The sequence below is a fragment of the Mauremys mutica genome, chromosome 9 (assembly GCF_020497125.1).
Source record: "Mauremys mutica isolate MM-2020 ecotype Southern chromosome 9, ASM2049712v1, whole genome shotgun sequence".
NCBI lineage: Eukaryota > Metazoa > Chordata > Testudines > Geoemydidae > Mauremys > Mauremys mutica.
This window is the reverse complement of record NC_059080.1, coordinates 25,753,302-25,775,826: the sequence shown is the minus strand read 5'-3', so window position 1 is coordinate 25,775,826 and position 22,525 is coordinate 25,753,302. Positions and strand designations below refer to the sequence as shown.

At 51.0% G+C, this 22,525-nt stretch overlaps 3 protein-coding genes across 5 annotated transcripts in view; 1 reads left to right on the top strand and 2 right to left on the bottom strand.

The window, feature by feature from the left end:
* The window catches only part of KIF4A (kinesin family member 4A), a 45,477-nt gene extending 45,030 nt beyond the window's left edge, over nt 1-447 (bottom strand). The window contains exon 1 of the mRNA XM_045029441.1: nt 9-447. The gene's annotated coding sequence lies outside the window, so the exon portion shown is untranslated. The remainder of the gene's footprint in view (nt 1-8) is intronic.
* PDZD11 (PDZ domain containing 11) lies at nt 132-9,305 on the top strand. Of its 2 annotated transcripts, none has more exons than XM_045029446.1 (7): nt 132-182; nt 464-563; nt 3,283-3,366; nt 4,933-4,989; nt 5,415-5,513; nt 6,189-6,249; nt 7,507-9,305. In XM_045029446.1, exons 2-7 carry the CDS (start codon nt 477-479, stop codon nt 7,545-7,547), a joined length of 429 nt encoding a protein of 142 aa, XP_044885381.1. In that variant the 5' UTR covers nt 132-182; nt 464-476; the 3' UTR covers nt 7,548-9,305. The 2 variants fall into 2 exon arrangements, with proteins under 2 accessions (XP_044885381.1, XP_044885380.1); XM_045029445.1 differs by having other exon boundaries at nt 162-235.
* On the bottom strand, nt 9,137-21,690 carry LOC123377054 (START domain-containing protein 10-like). 2 transcript variants are annotated; one of them, XM_045029444.1, is made up of 8 exons: nt 21,397-21,690; nt 19,762-19,909; nt 19,190-19,293; nt 18,316-18,433; nt 17,955-18,007; nt 16,957-17,136; nt 10,031-10,069; nt 9,137-9,273 (listed from the first exon to the last, which is right to left on the bottom strand). In XM_045029444.1, exons 1-7 carry the CDS (start codon nt 21,550-21,552, stop codon nt 10,037-10,039), a joined length of 792 nt encoding a protein of 263 aa, XP_044885379.1. In that variant the 5' UTR covers nt 21,553-21,690; the 3' UTR covers nt 9,137-9,273; nt 10,031-10,036. The 2 variants fall into 2 exon arrangements, with proteins under 2 accessions (XP_044885379.1, XP_044885378.1); XM_045029443.1 differs by lacking the exons at nt 9,137-9,273; nt 10,031-10,069 and having other exon boundaries at nt 16,625-17,136; nt 21,397-21,689.
* Nucleotides 21,691-22,525: the final 835 nt, after the last annotated feature.

Sequence of the window (22,525 nt, the reverse complement as noted above, 5' to 3'; positions counted from 1 at the left end):
GTACTTACCCTTCTCCTGCTCCCGGAGCTTTAACCGCCAACATTCAAACCTGCCCCGCCTGCCAATGGCAGGGCCGCGACGTGATACGTCACCACGTACGGGAAGAGACGTGCTCCCTACATGTAACCAGGGGCAGCACGTAGGGACGGCGTCATCGACTCGCGCTTGGTCACATGATCTAGGTCGGTCTCGGTCACGTGATCGTGCTGTGGGGGCGGTGCGAGGAAGCCGGACGGTGAGGGGGGTATCGGGGCGGGCTCCCTCTGGCGGAGCCACGGGCCTGGGCGCTGTAGGACGGGGCTTCTCCGCCACCGGTGCGGCGGGACGGGCCCCGTCCGCTGGGACCGCGGGGCAGCCAGTAGCCTGCTCTCGCCCCGCCGCAGCTGGGAGCGCCGAGGGGTGCGGGTGGCTCCGGGGTTCAGTGGTCCAGGCGCTCACGGAACGCCGCACTGTCTCCCTGCAGAGCCGCTCCCGCGATGGACAGCAGGATCCCCTATGACGATTACCCTGTCGTCTTCCTGCCGGCCTATGAGAACCCGCCGGCCTGGATCCCTCCCCACGAGGTCAGTGCTTGGCTTCCGGCGCTCTGAAAAGTGGGGTGCTGGGCCCTGGGGAAACTGGTTACAGCGATTTCTGCTGGGCTCGCTCGAGCTGGAATGATGGTTCCTCTGAGAGCTCGGTTCTGGGTGAGCTGCCTTGGCTTCACCTGGGGGCAGTCTTCAGAAATCTCTTTTAAACCTTTACAGCGGTAGGTGGTGCCAGTGATTCTCTTAAAATGAGCTAAGCATTTACAGTCCCTTTGTCAGGTTCGGTAGATTGAGATGAAAATTGGATGGAGAATAGCTATTATAATTGTCTGTAACCTTTTTTAAACATAAACATCAACTATTTTTGTTAAATATTAATTCATTTTACACCAACAGCTTGCTCTGCCCCACAGATGGCTAAGACCACCAGTGCTCTGCCCCAGGAGCATGTAATTCAAAGTCCTCATCCTACAACTGCAGATGGACTTCTGCATGGAACTCCATTAAAAACAATGGGGGTTCATATTAGTACAGAGATCCACCCATATTCATTGCAGGACAGGGACCTAAATAAGAGATAAACCTGCTATAAATCAGAAAGCTGAACTAGAACTTACAAGCCACAACTTGATGTTGCTAGAAACTTCTATGAAATAAAATAGTTAGTGAAAGCCATGTTTTAAATCTTGTTTTGCAGTGCTCACAGTACTGAGCCTAGTACAGGAGAACTCAAAGGTGAAATTCACTAATACCTCAAACTGCTTAATCTGATCTTTCCATCAAATATCAAGAAGCACAAAAAGTAAACAAGGTTATAAAATTTATTTTTGCTAGTTATCTCAGGCTTAATTAGTGACAGAAGAAATCTGTTTTAAAAGGATACATTTTACCCCTCCAAATAATCTTTTGAAACTTGCCCCTGTGTGTGTTCCTGGTGTCCTCTTCCCTTCTGTTTTAATACAGGGGTTGCAGTCCCCTTTATTACCATGGAGTTCCTATTTGTAGCAGCTGCTGGGGCTTTTTGGCATTGATTTGCTCAGATTTCCGACCAGCTCCAGCTATCACAGGAGCATCCCTTGAGTAAAAATGGCAGTCCTCTGCCTTGCTTGGGGCCACCACACCCAGTGTCCTTGACTAATGCACGGAACCTGTTCCACCCATAGCCATTTCTTTCAAACTTGACCAAAGCATTTCCTGACTGCTGGGCCAATTAAGAACCAAACATTTCAGAGTGCAGGAAGTGATGCTGTGCCAAGGTGTTCTAGAGGAAAAAGAAACCACGTGACCCTACTGTCCTTCCAGGTCCCCCATCTAGACTGCATTGATCTACAGCAATTGTGCCATATCCCGTGAAGTTTTGTTGTATGCATTAAAGGAGGTACTGAGGTTACAACTTTATTTGGCCCTGGCCCTCTGAGCTAGACAGTGGGGTCTTTGGGTTTCTTGGGTGGACCAGAAAGCCTAATTTTTGGGGTAGGGATGATGCCTTTTATAAGAAACTGGCTGAGAATTAATGTGGTCTGCTTAGGGCGCAGTCAAAGCCCTGAAGAATTAGGGTCTAACCCAGGGGTGGGCAAACTTTTTGGCCTGAGGGCCACATTGGGGAATAGAAATTGTATGGTGGGTGATGAATGCTCACAAAATTGGGGTTGGGGTCGGGGGGGGAGTGAGGGCTCTGGGAGAGGGATGACGAGTTTAGGGTGCAGAAGGGTACTCTGGGCTGGGATCGAGGGGTTTGGAGAGCAGGAGGAGGATCAGGGCTAGGGCGGTGGCTTGGGGAGAGGCTCAGGGGTGCAGGCTCTGAATGGCACTTACCTCAAGCGGCTCCTGGAAGCAGTGGCATGTCCCTTGTCCAGTTCCTGCGCAGAGGCATGGCCAGGCAGCTCTGCAGGCACTGCCCTTGCAGCTCCCATTGGAGCATGTAGGAGCCACAGCAGGACCAAGCTGCAGCTTCCAGGAGCTGTGTGGTGCAGCCCCAACCCTGCGCCCCATCTAGAGTGCCGGAGTGGGGCTGAGCCACGTGCTGCGGCCCTAACCCTGCGCCTCAGCCAGAGTAGGGCCAAGCCGCATGGTCTGGCCCCGAACCCAGCGTCTTGGGCAGAGTGGGGGCCCGCTTAAAATGGCCCACAGTTTGCCCACCCCTGGTCTAACCACCTGATTCAACACATCCTTTAATATTGAATTATAGTGGTTTAACACGTGATGCTGAGTTCTGGCTAGTACTGCCCTCCCCTCACAGCCTGCATCCGACAGCAGAGATCCTTGCTTGTCCCCAATGGAATAAGGCTGTCACACTAGTTGTAGTGTGGTAGTGCACACAAGCTCTATCAGGGTCAGGTCTCCATTGTGTTGGGTGCTGTACAAAAACCATAGGACAAGACAGACCTTTCCAGGAAAGGGTACTTAACAACACAAGTCGGGGTAACAAGCAAATGGTGGTGTGTGTTTTTTGGGGAGGAAGGGAAGGGTGATGGTAATAGGGATGAGATCATGCTGTAATGTAGCCTTGCTGAGTGTCAGCTGGTTTTGTGATGGATCTCCTATAGCTGTACATAAGCACTTGATATCAATGACGTGAGGAATCCCTGCTGGCCACCAGCCTCACCACTTTTACTTGGCAGCATACCATAGGTGTCAAAAGTGCATCTTGAGCAGTGATAGCATGGAATTCCTGTCTGGGGTGCAGAAAACTCCTTGAGGGGATTATGTTCCCTGCTGATTTCAGGTCTCTTACAGCGGTTGTTGCATTTTGCAGAGAATTTGCCATCCTGACTACAATAATGAGTTGACCCAGTACCTGCCTCGCACTATTGTGCTGAAGAAGCCTCCTGGGGCTCAGGTGAGAACTCTGAGGGCATGGCCCTAGCCATTTCTACAGGCCCAGGTAGGGTTGACTGCTGGTTGGGGCCTGACATCAATGTGTGCAGTCTGGGGCTTTAGTATGTTTTTGTTTTGCTGTGGCAAGTTTGCTTCACTCCAAGGCACAATATGCCCCATGGTGTGACTATCCCATGGCCTCAGGGGATGGGAGATATGGGTCATACACAAATACTGTCTTCATCTACCGCTTCCAAGGGAAGCTGTTAGCAGTGAAGGATCAGTTCAGGCTCACCTCTCCAGCCCCCTGTCATGCAACAGTCTCATTCCACTGAGAGGTGAAAAATCCTGCTTGGAGACCAGTCCACAGAGAGAGATGTTGGTGGGAGGAGGTAATCCCACTCTGAGAAGGATATCATCCTTCTGCACATGCTAAGGAAGACATTTTGGAGGCAGTGGTGGCGAGTTGTATGGGCCTGTGGTGCCTGTGCTCCAGGAATATTCAGAGCACGGGCTCAGCTCCACCAACGTTCAGAGGCTGGTCTCTCCCCTGGTCTTGCCTGCCATCCCTACACACCTCCCCCAGAGCATCTCCTAGCCCCACCAGCTGCCCTGAGCGATTTTAAAAGGGCCTCAGGAGCCGCTGCCACCACCACCACCAGCAGCACAGCAAGGCTGAAGCGGCTTCCTGCCTGCCCTCACTCCGTGCAGCACACCACTCCTGGAAGCGGCTGGCACATCCCTGCAGCCCCAGGGAGTGCAGGGGTGTGTCTGCGTGCTGCCCCCGCCTCAACTCTGCCATTGGAACTGTGGGGGTGGTGCCTGCAGGCAGCAGCATGGGGAGACCCCTTCCCAAGAGTCACAGTGCATCCCTCATCCCCCTCCCAACCCACTGCCCGAGCTGAGAGCCTGCATCCAACCTCCCTCCCAGAACCATAGGCAGTTGCAGGGGGAGACTTGGACCCATTTTGGGCATCATCAAAAATTATACAAACCTGCCGGGAATGGGGCTCCTGTTACCAGGGTGACTCCCTCTCCTACTTTTGTAAAAGCAACAAAGAATCCTGTGGCACCTTATAGACTAACAGACGTTTTGCAGCATGAGCTTTCGTGGGTGAATACCCACTTCTTCAGATGCAAGACTGACTAACACGGCTACCCCTCTGATACTCTCCTACTTTTATCACTTGTTAAAATGTTTCCTAGATAATAAACTGAAATTGGGGGCCAGGGCATGAGAGTTCTGCTGGCATATTCTTGGGGGATGGCTGACACTTATCCCCCCAGGCAGTGGATGTCTTGTAGTTGAAGCACAGGGTTGGGACTGAGAAAAGCTTGGGGTTAAATTCCCAACTGGGCCACTAACCTCTACTGCCACTCCCCAGCTGTAAAATGGGGATGATGCTTCACAGGGTGGGTGCAAGGATTGCCATAGAGGTGCCAGTAGAGATGCCAGGGTGTTGTCTGAAGCCATGGGTAACAGCTGCAGGTTCTGAAGGCCTTTCCCTGCTGCCACTGGAGCAGAAGTCCCTGTAGCTGGCAGTTGTTCACATTCCACTTAACTACTAATCCTATTTTCTTCTCACAGCTGGGCTTCAACATTCGAGGAGGAAAGGCCTCCCAGCTGGGGATCTTCATCTCCAAGGTACATCAGTCCCTTTGCCATTCTCTCTGCCATTTTGTCTAGTGCTTTTTGGACAAGCTAAACCAGCATAGTTTACCTATTTGGGGCTGATTTAGACACTGCCTGGAGCTCTAGAACCCATTGCTGTGAAATACCAACTGCCAAAGGATCAGCAATTGGGGACAACCTGGACTATACCACATCTGATTCCAACCCCTTATCCCTCTAGCTCTAATAAATCTCAGTTCTGACCCAAACCCCACACCCTGCTGTTTTGAGTGGAGCAGAGGTGGACACCACAAAGGGGAAATACAGAGGCTGAGTGGTACTACAGAGCTCTGGGGGTCTAACTTGACCTGTTTGGGGAGGGAACTGTGGACTGGTGGCTCTGCATAGTCTGATATGTTGGTTTGACTGACTTGGCATCTCTTCTCTTCCATTTCCAGGTGATTCCTGACTCAGATGCACACAGAGCAGGGCTGCAGGAGGGAGACCAGGTCCTGGCAGTTAATGATGTCGATTTCCAGGACATTGAGCACAGCAAGGTGAGAGCTCCCCCTGCTGCTGCTAGGGGATCATATAGTGTTTGTATCCATTTGAAATACATAGAGAGAAGGGGGTTTAAGGGAAGTGAGGCAGGAGGTATATGCAGTGAGAACTGATCCTGCCCCATCACAGCATCACCCCAGCCTGCACTAACCTGTAGCGTGGCATTTACTTTATAGCTTTGTCCATTAGCTAGAGCAAGTCTAGGAGGCATGCTCCTAGACCTCTATTCTAGGACCCCTGCTCCTAGACCTCTATTCTAGGACCCCCTAGACCTGTGGGCAGCTCCCATCTTCCCCCTGCCCCTATAAAATAAGAGAATGATCCTTGTCTACTGTGAGATTCTTCAGTAAGAGCTCACTCGTGATTTAAAGAAGTGAGCAACCCTAAAATGAGAAAAGCACAGAATTGGTCATCACAAGCCTGCTATAGGATGAGTAGAGGAGAAGCCCACTATCCCTTCCTTAATGTGTTATGGTTCAGGCCTGACCCCCTAGAAGTTGATTGGATGCTAAAGCATTACACTTAGAGCAGCAGCAGTAATCAGTGCAAGTTGTGTACTGGGGGTTGGAACCTCCAGCTGGGTTGGAGGGGTGCATTGGGGCAGGCCCCTTAGAACTAATTTCTGCCAGACCCCTCTGTTCACGTACTGACTCCCTTGCTGCTGCTTCCAGGCTGTCGAGATCCTCAAGACTGCCCGGGAGATCATCATGCGAGTGCGTTACTTCCCCTACAGTAAGTTCCTGTTAATTCTCTCTCCCATGACTCAGCTGCTTCTGAAATCCTGATTGTGAAGCCTGATGCCCTGCATCCTAGCAAGGGACTGTGCTAACTCCAGCGGAACAAATACTAAAAATTTAGAGTCAAACATAGGATTAGAGTAGCAGGCTGCTGATCAAAAACAATTGTTGCTTTGATCTCTCAAGATTTTACACTAGTCAAATACAACAGTAAATGAGTGACATCAAGTACCTGCATATAAACTGGTCACGTCCTAGCAAGACAAGGTTTAAACAAACAACTGACCAGCTTAAACAGGTTCTTGGAACAACAAGTTCTAGAGCACACAAGCAGCAATTTTAGTCTAAACTCAGGAATTGGTTCAGTAGATATAATTTGAATAACTAACAGTGGATGCAATTGTTAAACTTTCTCAGGGGAGGAAAGATGCCAAATAGTGGTGGCTCTTTAGAATGGAGAGTCTTTTTAAAAAGGAGACTGAGCAACATGAGCAAGTTTTTAAAGCCTTAGGAGTCCACATGCTAAGCAACCAAGGTACAAAGATGCAAGAAAACCCAGGTGGTAAAATGACATGTTCAAGGTTCTTTGAGCCAAACAAGTATCTTTCAAAAAGTGGAAACCCAACCCTAATGAGGCCAGTAGAGAGAAGCAAACTATGGTAGTCGAATTGGATGGAAATTAGACAGAGCAAATAGCCAGGGCCACAACCAGAAAGATATCCTTTAAATGGGAGATGTAGGATACGAGTGTGTTAAACCCCACAAGTCTATCAGGAAATCAAAAGGGGTAGCTAAAGAGGATGAGGATACTGCAGTGAAGCTAAGTGATTTCTTTACATCAGTCTTCATGATGGAAGGTGGTGTGAGATAGTGCCTCACCTTAGTTAAGATCGGGTGTCTGGACTGGAGTGTCAAAGGAAGTGCTAGAACAAGCTGACAAATCAAAGGGCACCAAATCCCTAGATTTAGCTCTACTTTCAAGAGTGTTGCAGGAATTTAGGAATGAAGTGGCTAAGCTGCCAACAAACATGCCATTAAAATCAATTGCTAGAGAGCAGTCCAGTGAGTGTTGTATTCAGGCTGATCCTGGACCTTAGACCTGTCACCCTTAGTAGTAAGGAAATTGATGCTACTACAGTAACTGGACATAGTTCCATATAGAGCAATGCCTGCACTCAAATAGCAGCACCCGAGCCCATTCTCTGTTTGTCCTACTCTATCAGCCTCACTAATGCCTGCTTTTCCATTCCAGATTACCAGAGGCAGAAGGAAAGAACTGTTCACTGTCCCTGATAAGGTCCCCCTAGTAATGGCTGCTCTACCCTGTAGTTCATTGGGTCACAGCAAGATGACTCTGCTCTCCTCAGCATTGGGGAGATTTGACACTAAACTAGATTTTCCTTCAAGTTTCAGCTTTGGGCAGAGGTGTGACTATCCTGCTGGCTCTGTGGGTCTCAGCTCCCACAAGATCCCAGCTCTGCTCTCTGTACTGATGGACCCAACCGCTTCCTGCTGTTTACACCATGGAGTCAAGGATGTGGCAGGACAGGGAGCTGGGCTCTAAGCTCCAGTTTCTGGCTCAGGCACTGCGCTGTAGAGGTTGATAGAGAAGTGGGGTATGGAGGATGCTGGGGAATGAAGGGTGGCTTCTGTAGCCAGACTTGTATCCATGGAGTGAGTATCTGGTCCAGTAGGTGATTGCTTCTTTTAAAGGAGATTCTTATGGGGTGCTGCTCTTGCCCATCTCAATGAGGTGTGAGGCCAAAGAGGGTGGGTCTGTATACATGCACCATGTCTGAATTAGAGCATAAGATGATGGGGCTGTGGTGCTGATTCTAAGCCAAGCACAGAGCAGGCTTTTTCTTTCCAACATGGTCTTGAATGTCTTTTGCCCTATCCGTCATGCACTGCAAAATTGTACGACACTAATGAAGCAGCTACTGCTTGCTGTGTTGGTGGGAGAAAGTAGCTGGTAGAACCTGGCATGGGCACAGCCAAGCTGCTGTCTGCCATTGCCAAGATAGGTGCCTCTGCACAATTCATCATCCACTGGAGTTTCCTTTAGAAGTAGGCCCTGTACTTTGTTCACAGCACAGTAGCACTTGGGCTCTGGGGAGGCAAGAGGAATAAGTGCTCTGTGGTAAGAGAACCGGGGGCAGGGCAGCAATTACTGCATAGGCGATGGACTCTGCCTTGTTCTCATTGTCCAGTGGCCACTTGCTGCAGCCTGACCCTGCCATCTTCCCAAATTCTAGAAGATGAACAAATTGTTCAGCCCATTTTATGGACATAGCTAGAAATCATCCTCCTCCTCCACCCCTCCCCCCCAGCTGCTCCTTTCTAGGGCAATGGATTGGTTGGGATCCAGGGAAGAGAGGATGTAACATCAGTGAACTTTAGTATTGTGTGTCTATCCAGCCATTTTCCTAGATTTTAAGATTAGAGCATATGTGTGTATCCCATCATGACTTCACGGGTGGGGGGGAGGGGAGAGCTTGAGTAATTCTTGGGACTTGTTTCCAAATCATGCTTGCTGTGGTCTAGCACCAAACACACAATTGTTTTGCTAGGTTCCTTGTGTGGCACTGCTGCTTTCATCGTTAAACATTTCCTGCTGATGATGTGGTGGATATTATCTACTGAGGACACATTCATCATTCTGCACTATCACACCATTTGTCCCTTTACTATTCTCTCCTGTTAAGATTCCCAGCCAGCTGTAAAGGGGAGGTACCTGCACTCATCCATCCCTCACATTCCATCTATGTAAGCAAGTCACACAACCTACTACTGAATTAACTGGATGTTGGCTGTTTATGAAGCGAAATAGAACCCACCATGCCCTATGTGGGGAAGCTTATTGCAGTTCCTCTTAGCAGCTGACTTCTTGGTAGGAAGCACAGCAGTGAGGTGGTCTCATTATCCTCAAAGTTTCTTTGCTCTTGCCAAACAGGATCTGGGGCTAGGTCTGCCTTCCTGGGCTGGGATTTGTTCTATCGCTTTGTAGGCACCTAAAAGTCTTAATAAAAATAAAGTTAGTTTTGAAGTCTGGCTCCTGTACTATGTTTTAATTCCCTCCCAGGAAATGAATGTGGTCTGATGAATTGTACCCGCCCATCCCACACATGGAGGAAGTACAGCGAGCACAGCTCAATTGACATCAGCATTGGAGGCTAAAGTTATATGCAAGACTCTGTCCTTAACTTCTACAACTGCAGGCACTGAAAGGGACCCTTGGCACATATAGGGACACTTTTTAACAGTTGCCCACCATTGTGATTACTGGTTCAGTTCCAGAGGTGGGAACCGCAGTGCAAGCCAAGCCAAACACTGAGTCAATTTGACTTTCTCTGACAAGGAGTCTGGGATGTGCCACTTAATCCCCCCCTGTGGCAGCTGGTGTTCTCACTTCTGCTGGAAGTTCTAGTAAACACTGCTGTTCGCAACACTGGGACTGTCTCTTCAAAAGGGTCAGACTGCAGGAAAAAAAGCAACTCTAGGCCCAGCTTTTGCACCTACAGGCCAGGGTTAGCCAGTCTTCTCCCCACCCCCAGTGCTTTGGACTCTAAGGAGGTGAAAACTGAGGACAGAACTAACAATTACTTGTTCTCAGTAACAATCTTCTATCAAAACCTAACATGAGCTGGCAGCCTCACTGCTACAGGCCAGCTGCTGCCAATAGGAATAATGCCCTGGGGACAAGGAACCCAAGGCATCTCCACAGCAGAGACAGGTGAAAGTAGTGCAGAGGGCCCAGGCCCTTCCCTCATACTGACCTGCCTTTATAGCACACCCATGGACACAGTTCCACTGGCCTGGAGAAGGAACACAAGTCTGTTATCATTACAAGCCAATCTCACACCCCACAAATCCAACAACTGCCTTCAAGATTAGTTTCTCTAGCTTCATCCGTGTCACCTGCTTGAGCAGGCAAACATCCTGGGGGAAAGTTCAATGAGCAGTTCCACACCCAGCCTCGCAGAGCCAACACCTACCATGTGTTGCAGAATGGAGAGTGCAGTGAGCAAACAGGCCTGGCAGGACACAGCAGTGCTCAGCACAAACAAGTGTATTTGCATAGGGTCTTTTAACAGGAGACTCCAATAAGGTTCACTGAGGGGCCTATGGCCAGAGGCCCACGGGCTGTCCCTAACTTATCTGCACACAGATGACTACAAACCCACAGAGACAAACCCTAAAAATTCTCACTGAACATTCAAGCTGCTCATCTTATTTCCTCAAGTGCAGCACTAGCTCCATCCATTTTACACCTCAGCTCCCGGACTCAGTCAACCTTACCATGCTCTAGATGTCCCTAAACCTCTGACTGCTAGAAGGTGGGACTAGATAACGGGATGGATCACTCAATAAATTGCCTTGTTCTGTTCACTCCCTCTGAAGCATCTGGAACCTGCCACTATCAAAAGACAGGATACTGGGCTATATGGATTCTGGTCTGACCAGTATGGCCATTCTTATGTTCTTACTAGAACTGTAAATTAATCTCAGTTAATGCATGCAATTAACTCAAAAATTAACACTTTTTAGTGAGCGTTAATCACATATCTCTGCAGATGGGACTCGGTGGTGGCCAGGTAGGCAAGGGGGGGGCCACTGCTCAAGGCACCATGCTCAGGGGGTGCTGCTGCATGCCTCTGCCACCCTTCTCCACTGTGGCTCCTACCTCTCTGCCCCTGGCCAAGCGGCTCCCGACTGGGAGCCAGCCTCCTGTGCAGAGTGGGGTGTGGAGGCTGATGCTGGGGTATTCCCCTCCCCTTGCCCATGTAGCCGGTCACCACTGAGCTGAATCCAGGGAACAAGGGAACTTTGCTGCTGCTGGTGGCTCAGAAGTGAGTGCTGCTGACTGCAAAGTGCTATGCTGAAAGAGACAGTGTTCTTCCAATACACACCAAACCAAAACTATTGGCAAAAATATGTAAATAAATGGTATTCTATTGTTTACCAGGGTGATTAAAACTGCAATTAATCATGACTTTTTTTAATCTCATGATTGTGATTTTTTTTTAAATCATTTGGCAGCCCAGTTCTTACCACTCCAAGTCCATTTCCTGTCACCTTGATAACAAAGCCAATCTGCTCCCCTGAGACTTATTTGCATCTGTCCCTTTCCAGCTACCTATCACATCACCCCATTCAATACAAGCCTGCTTTGCTGGGGTCAAGTTCAGCCCTGGGGAAATAGGATGACATCCCAAGTTATGGCAATAATAAACTTGGGTCAGTCTTCAAGGCCTTCTGGGGCATGCTCCTCCCTCCTGCACTGGAGTTGAATTCCTCAGCTCTGTCAGGGAGCATCACATGAACTCTGAACAGGCAGACAGGATTCTCCTCTCTCCCCAGAAGTGCCCCAGGAGGTAAGGATGTCCATCCACCCCAAACTCACCCCTGTTGCCCATTTCTGTAGGAGGGTACGTAGTCTAATGCTATCCAGTTCTTAATGGCTCTCAGAATACACAGGCAAAAACTCTCAGACTGGGGCAGCATTAGCACTTCGGGGAGCAACTCCCACCAAGAGGCAGCACAGCACAGTTGGCCAGATACATTATGGATATCTTTACCTTCATATGAAGCAACAGGTCTTGGTCACAGTACAGAAACAGGAGTACTTGTGGCACCTTAGAGACTAACAAATTTATTTGAGCATAAGCTTTCGTGGGCTACAGCCCACTTCATCGGATGCATAGAATGGAACATAGAGTAAGGAAATATATATGGATACAGAACACGAAAAGGTGGAAGTAGCCATACCGACTCTAAGAGGCAGTGTGGCTACTTCCACCTTTTCGTGTTCTGTATCCATATATATCTCCTTACTCTATGTTCCATTCTATGCATCCGATGAAGTGGGCTGTAGCCCACGAAAGCTTATACTCAAATAAATTTGTTAGTCTGTATCTGCAAAAAGAACAGGAGTACTTGTGGCACCTTGGAGACTAACACAGCTGCTACTCTGAAACCTGTCATAGGGTATGGCTACACTTACGGTTTGCAGCGCTGGTAGTTTGCAGCGCTGGTCATCCAGCTGTGCAGGGCCAGCGCTGCAGTGTGGCCACACTGACAGCTACCAGCGCTGCAGTGTGGCCACATTGGCAGCATTTCCAGCGCTGTACTGAGAGGTGCATTGTGGGCAGCTATCCCACAGAGCACCTCATCCCGTTTTGGCGCCGTTTTGGCGCTCAGTATTGTGGGAAGGGGAAGGAAGTGTGTGGGTCATTCCGCTTCCTGTTCCAACGCCCCGTGGTGCATCGCTTCACTTCCCAGCAATCTCAGTTTCGCCGTCCACGTTTCTTGCCATTGTGAGTTCAGCACGCTGTGAAATGGAGCCTGAGCTGCTGAGGAATTTGCTGCTGACTGTCGCCAGCACATCACGTTTGGCAGTTGAGCTACTCCTTCAGCTCCAAAGTGACAGTGAGGATTCCGATGATGATATGGATTTTCCTAAAGCGGGTGACATGAAATTGCTTGTGGCGGTAACGGAAATGCTCAGCACCGTGGAACGCCGCTTTTGGGCTCGTGAGACAAGCAGTGAGTGGTGGGATCACATTGTCATGGAAGTCTGGGATGACGAGCAGTGGCTGCAGAACTTTCGTATGAGAAAAGCCACTTTCATGGGACTGTGTGCTGAGCTCGCCCCCACCCTGCGGCGCAAGGACACAAGATTGAGAGCTGCCCTGACGGTGGAAAAGCGGGTGGCTATTGCAATGTGGAAGCTGGCAACTCCAGACAGCTACCGGTCGGTCGGGAACCAGTTTGGGGTGGGAAAGTCGACCGTTGGAATCGTGTTGATGCAAGTTTGCAGGGCCATTAATCGCATCCTGCTGAGGAGAACCGTGACTGTGGGGAACGTGCAGGACATTGTGGATGGCTTTTCAGAAATGGGTTTCCCTAACTGTGGAGGAGCAATAGATGGGACGCATATTCCTATTCTGGCACCACCCCACCTAGCCTACGAGTACATTAATCGCAAGGGGTATTTCTCTATGGTTCTCCAGGCGCTTGTGGATCACCGTGGGCGTTTCATTGATATTTACACAGGCTGGCCTGGAAAAGTGCATGATGCACGCATCTTTCGGAACAGTGGCCTGTTCAGGAAGATGCAGGAAGGTACATTTTTCCCAGACCGAAAGATCACAGTAAGGGACGTTGAAATGCCCATTGTGATCCTTGGGGACCCCGCTTACCCATTAATGCCTTGGCTCATGAAACCATATACAGGGAAGCTGAACAGGAGCCAGGACCGTTTCAACTACAGGCTGAGCCGATGCCGAATGACTGTGGAGTGTGCTTTTGGCCGTTTAAAAGCTCGCTGGAGATGTCTCTATGGGAAGCTAGATTTGGGGGAAAGCAGCATCCCCGCGGTTCTATCCGCGTGCTGTACCCTCCATAATATTTGTGAAGGGAAGGGTGAAGCATTCAGCCAGGCATGGACCAACGAGGTGCAAGTCCTGGAGGCTGAATTTGCACAGCCAGACAGCAGGGCTACTAGAGACGCCCACCACAGGGCAACAAGGATTAGGGATGCCTTGAGGGAGAAATTTGAGGCTGAAAGCCAACAGTAATGTTTTTTTGCCTTGACCAGGAGTGACGTGCACTGGTTACAGTGCTTTTCAGTGCCTGTGTTTTCCTTGATGTTTGTTACCTGTGTTTTCATTGGGGTTTGTTATCTTTCAGTTTATGCAATAATAAAAACTGATTCATAATCAAAGAAATCATTTATTTAAAAAAAATGAAGTACACGGGCAGGGGGGTTGGTTGTTGAACTGTACATTCATAGTTTCTCATATGTACTGCCAGGAGTGCTGTGCACTTCAGGATTGTACTGTTGCATGGTGATGGGGGTTGAGTGCAGAGGGTAAGGGTCGTAGTTCTCTGGGCTCATAGGTGACCGTACAGGTGTCGGGGGCAGCTGGTGATGGTGTAGGTAAGAACCTGGATGCTGGGGAACGGGACTTGGAGCTGACATTGGTGCATAGGGGAAAGAGGTTTGGGAGGGTGGGGGTTTGGCACGGTAGTGCTCTGCCTGCATTGCTACCATTGACTGCATACAGTCTGTTTGGCGCGCAATGAGGTTTATAAGCTGCCTCGTGGTTTTCTTCAGCGTCAACGCCTTTCTCCTGCTTTCTGTTTGCCTCCAGTGATGCATCTTTTCTCTCCATTCCTGCGCATTTTTATTCTCTGTTGCACACTGGTTCATAACTGCCTTCACCAGTTCTTCTTTGCTCTTGTTCGGTTTCCTCCTCAGGTTTTGCAGCTTTCTTTCAGTCACTGATAAGACTGGCCCAGGACTACTCAAGGTCACTGTAAAAAAACAGCAAATGATACATTTAAGAGAGCTTCCATTGTGTATAATCTGAAGTTATTTTAAAGTCTCACAAGCATTCCTCACACATTTCAGCAACTACTCGAGAATTCACAGCCTCCCAGAAATGGTAATGGAAATTAACCCTGGGCTTTCCTTCCGCGGTCTGCTCGAGCAGGGGGGGTGCTTTCTTAAACGCAGCACCTCCATCTCCCTCAGGAATTAACCCTGGGCTTTCCTTCCGCGGTCTGCTCGAGCAGGGGGGGTGCTTTCTTAAACGCAGCACCTCCATCTCCCTCAGGAATTAACCCTGGGCTTTCCTTCCGCGGTCTGCTCGAGCAGGGGGGGTGCTTTCTTAAACGCAGCACCTCCATCTCCCTCAGGAATTAACCCTGGGCTTTCCTTCCGCGGTCTGCTCGAGCAGGGGGGGTGCTTTCTTAAACGCAGCACCTCCATCTCCCTCAGGAATTAACCCTGGGCTTTCCTTCCGCGGTCTGCTCGAGCAGGGGGGGTGCTTTCTTAAACGCAGCACCTCCATCTCCCTCAGGAATTAACCCTGGGCTTTCCTTCCGCGGTCTGCTCGAGCAGGGTGCTTCTTGCTTCATGGCTAGACTGCCTGTTTCGGGGCTTTGTTAACCCTGGGGTTCCTGGGGTTCCTGCCTGCCGCGCTATGCAGTTGGGGAAACCAGCACTGAAACACTCCCTCCATTTCCCACAGGACTTAATACTGGAAGATATCTCCCTTCTGCGGGTTACCAAAGAAGCAAGGGAGGGTTTCCTACAACAATGCGGATTCCGCCCGGGTCCTTATGCAGCGTGCCTCTGTGCAAGCATGGTTCCCCCACCCGTCCTGGAACAGTGGCGCGGACGCGTTAGCCTGAATGGGACAGGGACCACAATGGCTCTCCCTTTAAACTTGGTCACGCGAATTGCCTATGCTCTTGCAGAAACTTTTGAAGAGATTACAGAGGCAGATTACTGCGACGTGATAGACCACATCAATGGGATATTCCATGTCTAGGCATGCAGGCATGCAGCCATACCATCCCCCCGAATCTCCCCAAACCTTTGCATTGCAATAAAAGCTGCTTACCTGGGACCTGCTCCTGTGATTCTTCTGCACCAAGTTCCAGGGGCTGCGACTGGCTAGCTTCCTCCTGGCTTGAGAAGAGCTCCTGACTGCATGCCTCCTCCGGGCTGGCTTCCCCCACCACAGTAGCCTCACTGTCTGCCTCCCCCTCCCCCTCCCCCTCCTCTACCGGCTCTGAACTGTCCATCGTGGTCCTTGGATTTACAGAGGGGTCACCCCCATAAATCGCATCCAGCTCCTTGTAAAAGCGGCAGGTCGTGGGGGCACTGCCGGATCTGCGGTTTCCCTCGCGTGCTTTGCAATAGGCACTCCGCAGCTCCTTTACTTTTACCCTGCACTGCACCGCGTCACGCTCATGGCCCCTTTCCATCATGGCTCTCGATACCTGGGCAAAGGTATCATAATTCTTACGGCTAGAGCGCAGCTGTGCCTGCACAGATTCCTCCCCCCAAACACTGATGAGGTCCATCAGCTCGCCATTGCTCCATGCTGGGGCTCGTTTGCCACGTGGAGGCATGGTCACCTGTAAAGATTCACTGATTGCATTCCATACCTGGCTGAGCAAACAGGAAGGGGATTTTTAAAATTCCCGGGGCATTTAAAGGGCGGGTCACCTGAGGCCAGGGAAGTAGAGTCTGACCTGATGAGCAGAGTGGCTGAACAGGCATTCTGGGATACATCCTTATACCCTGGAGGCCAATCACAGCGCTGGTGTGTGGCCACACTTGATGACCAGCGCTGCAGCACCAGCGCTGGAATCCTTATTCCCCATGCCGAGAGGGGTGTTCGGCCAGCGCTGCAGCCAGGGAGTTGCAGCGCTGGAAGTGCCTTGCAGGTGTGGCCACTTACTAATTGCAGCGCTGGTGGAGGCTTTCCAGCGCTGCAAATCGCCAGTGTAGCCATACCCATAGTACAGAAAGGATCATTAAGCAGAAGAAATTCATACCATCCTATCAGATGTCACTGATAATTTTCCCCCAAGATTTACCCTGTTCACTGCGATAGCTGTCTCAGCACAATGGGCCCCAGGTGCTGCAAGCTCCCCACGCAGCCACTGTCCTCTGTTCCCATCCTGATGGGAACGGACACCCTTCTATGCTTGAGACCTAAACATGGTCTCTTGGCTCATGACGGGAAGAACTACAAGCCCTGGGCATAAAAATACATTTCCCCCCTTTAATGTAAAACTGTCAGGAAGAGTCCAAACACAGTCCAGTGCAGTGTTGCTCCTGGATGAGAACCAAGCAGCATCAGTTCTCAGAGCCACTGTGGTCTCCCCTCTCGTCCTTCACCTCTGACAGGCTGCTCTCATCAATGTTCTCCAGAGAGGCAGCATGCTGGAGTGCCAGGTCTGACAGCATCATGGTGGGGAGCTCGTTCTGCTCAGGATACAGCCAGGGCTTCACGCTGACATTGTGCTGCTGTTTCCAGGAGGAGTATTTCAAGCAGGCCTTTTGCATCTTCTTCAGCATCTGAAGAAAGCAGAAAAGGGGACCAAGAAAATGGAAGCAGCCTGAATCTGACCACTACCAGACCCCCTGCATTTTCTTATGTACTTAATGCTTGGGAAAGGGTGGGTGCTGTGCAGTTACCTGAGCCAGGTAGAGGGGGCAGACCTGAGCGCATGGAGAGACTAATACTGTACAGTTCCATACAGGACCATTTTCCATTTGTTTGGATAAGCAATCAGTATCTTCAATAGATCTAAGGATCTCATTGTGCTTCAGCTGCTTCTCCTCTAGGAGGCAGACAACTATTAGCCCCATTTTACAGATAGAGAAATGGAGGCTGAGCCAAAAAGTCACTGACACCTTGGTCAAGTCCAAGGACAGAGCTGTGGACAGAACCCAGGATGCTGACCCATGCTGCAATCTTGTGTCTCAACTACACCTCATGCCAAATAGATTCCCCCACAGTTATGCCCTGCAATCCTGTGCCTTCCCCACTACTCCAAGAGCTCAGAGGATGCTGAACCTCAGAATGCAGAATCCGGTGGTCACAAGCTGGGGACCCCAAGACAAAGCATTGTGCACAGGTTTTTCACCTCTCTGATGGATCAGAGGTCGGTCATTGTCAGATGTTGGACTAACCGGTCCAGCACATTCTAGTATCAAATCCAAAGATACCTAGGATGCCCCCATTCTCATTACTGCTCAGGTCTGTACCAGGAAGTTGGAGGGGCTGGAAAGTCTAAGCACATGTTAGATCTCCACTAACTGCCAGCCCTTTCCTCTAACCATGAATGATGGTTGATCCTTATTACCCACTACTCAGGAGCTCCTTCACTCACCCTTGGTGCCAGGTACTGGGAAGCTTTATTCACAACCCACTTTGGCAGTTTCCCTAATGCATAAGAAAGAAAGGTGGAGAAATAGAATAATTAGTGAGCCATGGCAGAAAAATGCTGCATTTGTGCCAGGGTGCAACTGCACGCAATGCTCCAGCCCCTCACCAGGGTACAATTGTGAAGCTGCAAGATCATCTCCATGGCAAGTTGCAAAGTGATCCTAGATGGATGCCTAGGAGGGAAATGTGTGGAAAGAAAGCAATACAATTGATGCCCTGTATAAGGGAGTAGAATTTCTGTTCACCTAGACCTGAAGTTGCCTCATCCCCTTGCACACCCACAAGGGATACAGAACCATACTCACCTTTGGGGTCCACCTGAGCCAGGTAAGTCAAGGTGCAGCTGTTTGGTCCAGTCGACTGCACCAAGTATCCCGCCAAGATAGAAACAGCCCTTACCAGGTCCTTTCGAGGAGGATATTGCTGTATGGTGAAATCAGACACTCAAACTCTGTCACCTTCCCTGGACTCTCGCTCAGACTTGGTGTTATACACACAGGGCAATGGGACTAATCTAGAGGCTCAGACACGGTGCTTGGTCTGTAAAGAGTTAGCTGTGCAATACATATCCCACAATAATAAAAGGTCCCTGCACACCCAAAGGGACACAGGGACTGGCTACATACACTCTAAGGGTACGTCTACACTACCCGCCGGATCGGTGGGTAGCGATCGCTCTATCGGGGATTGATTTATCATGTCTACACTACACGTGATGTAAACGTGATAAATCAATCCCCAGTCGCTCTCCTGTCAACTGCTTAACTCCAGCAGTACGAGAGGCAGAAGCAAAGCTGACAGGGGAGCCGCAGCCATTGATCCAGCGCTGCGAGGATGCGAAGTAAGTAATTTTAATTCGATCTAAGATGCATCGACTTCAGCTATGCTATTCTTGTAGCTGAAGTTGCGTATCTTAGATCAATTTCCCCCTCATGTGTAGACCAGGCCTAAGGCATCAGTAAGGGGTGGTAGATAAACAAGTGTAGCTCAGGTTAATAAGAGCCAGAGTCACATTCTGCTCAGAGCATCCTTAACTTGTAATCCGGACAAATGCCACCCAGCTCATGACTGTAGCTGTGGGGTGGAGTCATTCATCAAGGAGGCATCTGAGCAGGCACTATTGAGAGTCCCGTGGGAGCATGGGGCCATGTAATTAAACTCTTCCCTCCCCCGACTCACCGGGTGTTTGACAGAGAAGTTGATGATCATGTAAGATTTATCCACAACCTGCCAGGATCGCAGTGTCACCACGTCTCTGTTCTTTAAGGGCTTTGGACACTTCCCTAGCCAAGAAGGAAGCAAAGTCACTTCAACTCACCAGTGATAAGAGCTGCAGGAAGTGCAGTCACACTATGGGGGGGGGTGTTCTACCTTGCCTGCACTCGGCCCTCAGGTGAGGTTAGTGATCTCTCTGTATCCTGCCACCAATGCCTCCCCTCATCTCTTAAGAGCCCAGCTGATCTTTCTGTTAGCGGCCTCAACAGATATGCCAAGGATGAAATGAACCCAGGGGACTGAACTCCCCTCTCCTGTTAGAAAGTCCAGTGGGCTGAGGCATGGGAAGCTTGCCCTATTGCTGACTAGATGGTATCTATTCAGGGCATACAGAATGGGTTCAGTCTTTGCTCCTTCCTACTCAAGGAAACTGGATGGTCCCTGCACTTCTTTAACTCAGGATTTCAATTCTCTGGGGTTGATCGCACATCCTGCCGCACTCAGCCAAGCAGAGCAGCCCCCAAGCCATCACTCACAGGAGTAGTAGCCCACATCAGCATTGGTGGCAAGCCGGGCAATGTCATGTGTGTCAATGACGTTCATGTCCCACTTCCTGCGATACTCAATGTCATGCAGCACATCATATACCGTCTCCGCTGGCACATCTTGGATGTCAATGCAGCACTGCAGGCAGGAGCAGGACCACAACCACAGTCAGATCACTGGCTGGCCTCACCCCCATACTACTGATTGGAGTAGCTGACTTGATCCATGTCTAGGGAAGAGCTCCTCATCCTCAGCTGGGCTCCCACTTGTGGGGAAGTGTGTCAGCCAGGCTAACACTACCCCTTTACAAAGCACTGGAACCCTCCACTCAAAACACTTTACAAGTTTCCCCTCACAGTGGGTTGATATGATGAACAGAGAGGGAAGCAACTCACCTAAGATCAAAAACAGGGATAAGGACAAAGAATCCATTCGAAAGTAACAATACTTATTGCCCTTGAAACATTCAGCAGAGACAAATGCAAACAGATGAGTGTTAAAAGCCCTATCCCATAACTAGACAAATCTCAGTCCACACAACAACCAGAATCATGAACAAGCAGCACATGGCACAGGCTTCCATAACTAAGGTACCACCACACATGCTGGTGCAGAAGAATGGAGAAGGGAAGTATGTAAGCAGAGCAAGTCAGAGCTAGACACTATGTTCCAATCTCCAGATAGAAGCAACCAGGCAGACAGTGGAAGTATCCAATCTTACACAGATGACTCCAGTGTGGACATGCACAGTAGGCCCCCTCAATGGCTTGTGGCTGACCGGAATTCAGGGGGCAAATAACAGGTCTGGGAGATTCCAGAAAGAATAGCTTTCCCGTTACTGGTTCAGAGAAGCTGCACCTCTCGTTCCAATCTCATCACCCTGTACCAGACTTCAGCCACTTACAGTGGTGTTTGTCAATACAAGTCAATGATTTACAGAGAAAGCATAACTCAGGCTGCACTCTCAAGGCTGGTGCAACTCCACAACCACGCACTACGTTGTTCTATACCACATGGGCAAAGAAGACTCCTGTGGGGAAGGCTATCACCAGGGCAGATGACTTGATATGAAGAATAATTAATGCATCTCACTGGCCACTTTCTTGGGAAGTTCACATCAGATTCCTGGGACCCAGATACTGGAGTGACAAGTGCCTCTGGGTCACAGATGTGTCACATGGCAAAGACAAGGGCCGTGTGAATTGCATACCAGGGAACAGGGACACCAAAAGCCATACAAGATGGTGACAATTAGCACAAATGGGCTCCACTACGTATTTTAGAGTTAGAGTTAATCAGTTACTCTATTCCTGGCACAGGCACCGGCCAAGCACCTTCTGGGGCAGGAGCCCAGCAACTCCTCCGGTGCCCAGTTTGTGTCTCCACGTGACACGATCCCCGACTCCCCCCCAGACGACATTAGACCTCAGTTTGAGATCGGGAGCCAGGACTACAAATAGTCCAACCCAGGGTGAGTGGAGCCTGCGGTGCCAGATCTGCGCGGGAGGCCATCCCACAGCGAGCCCGGCTCCCAGGGCAGACCCAGCAGCGCAAAGCGGCCGCCAGGCTCCTGCAAGTGCCCTCTCCCAGCCCCCCACTCCGTGCCCTGCCACCGCCCGGCTCACCTTGACCGTGTGCACGGCGGGGCCGGCGGGCGGGGGCGGCTGCACCCACACCCCGACGCCCTCCCGGCTGTATCTGCTCTGCCAACCGCGCTCCGCCTCGCACTGAGCCTGGAAGGCCCGGAAGGCGTCGGCGTCGGGCACCTGCACAGGCTCCATAGGCGCTGGGGAGCCGGCGAGGTCAGCAGCGGAAGGCACCGGACGGGTGAACACAGGTGCCGGCAAAGGCCCCACCCGCTCGCGGCCCCATACGCAGTTGGCGTAATAGCTCCCGCCCCGCCCCTACTCATTGGCTTCGCTTCGTTGAATCAGCCGCCAATCAGCCAACGATTCCGGCCAGGTGCGCCCCGCCTTCCCCGCCCTACCCGCTGATTGGCCGCGATGTCCGCGGCTTCTTTTCCTCTTTGGACTGCCCCGCCCCCCCCGCGGAACACACCTGCCGCCTCGTGACTGGTGAAATTTAAAAAAATCAACGGCGGGTTCGGAATTAGATACAGTATGAAACAGGCCGCGCCCCACGTGGCCTGGAGCTGGGGAGGGAGGGCTCGCACTCGGGCTCGGATTGGCTGTTGGGATGGAGTGTCTGGTGGGGATTGGCTCCAGGGGGAACAGCCGGGGAGCGGGGGACCCCTGCGAGGAGCAGGCCTGTGGCGCCGCGTGGCCTGTCCGTCCGCCCCCTGCCCCGCCCCTTCTCCGAGGCCCCCTCCCTCTGTCACTCACTGTTCACCTCACTCGCTGGCTCGTTCTCACCGGGCTGGGGCAGGGGGTTGTGGCGCGGCACGGGACCGGGGGGGACTCCAGCTGGGGGTGAGGGAGCTCTGGGCTGGGGGGGCTCAGCTGGCGGCTTGGGATGCGGGTTCCAGGAAGCGCTGGCCTCAGATGGCTCCAGGGAAGTGGCAACATGTGGCCCCAGCTCCTAGGCAGAGGGACGGCCAGGAGGATCCCCGTGCTGCCCTGCAGTTCCCAGCCAATGGAAGCTGTGGAGCCAGCACTCGGATTGGGGGCAGCATGTGGAGCCCATGGGACATGTTGCCACTTTTCAAGAGCCAGGCAGGGAGCTTGCCTGCCAGCCCTGCTGCACTGCCAACCAGACTTTTAATGATCAGAGGGGTAGCCGTGTTAGTCTGGTTCT

Excerpts from the sequence above, each read along its gene's own strand:
- LOC123377054 (XM_045029443.1), bottom strand. The coding sequence starts at position 21,552 with ATGGAGCCTGTGCAGGTGCCCGACGCCGACGCCTTCCGGGCCTTCCAG. Across the intron at positions 19,910-21,396 it reads CCGCCGTGCACACGGTCAAG|TGCTGCATTGACATCCAAGA; the intron begins GTGAGCCGGGCG and ends TCCTGCCTGCAG. Across the intron at positions 18,008-18,315 it reads GGCTCAGGTGGACCCCAAAG|GGAAACTGCCAAAGTGGGTT; the intron begins GTGAGTATGGTT and ends CTTATGCATTAG.
- PDZD11 (XM_045029446.1), top strand. The coding sequence starts at position 477 with ATGGACAGCAGGATCCCCTATGACGATTACCCTGTCGTCTTCCTGCCG. Across the intron at positions 4,990-5,414 it reads TGGGGATCTTCATCTCCAAG|GTGATTCCTGACTCAGATGC; the intron begins GTACATCAGTCC and ends TTCCATTTCCAG. Across the intron at positions 5,514-6,188 it reads AGGACATTGAGCACAGCAAG|GCTGTCGAGATCCTCAAGAC; the intron begins GTGAGAGCTCCC and ends TGCTGCTTCCAG.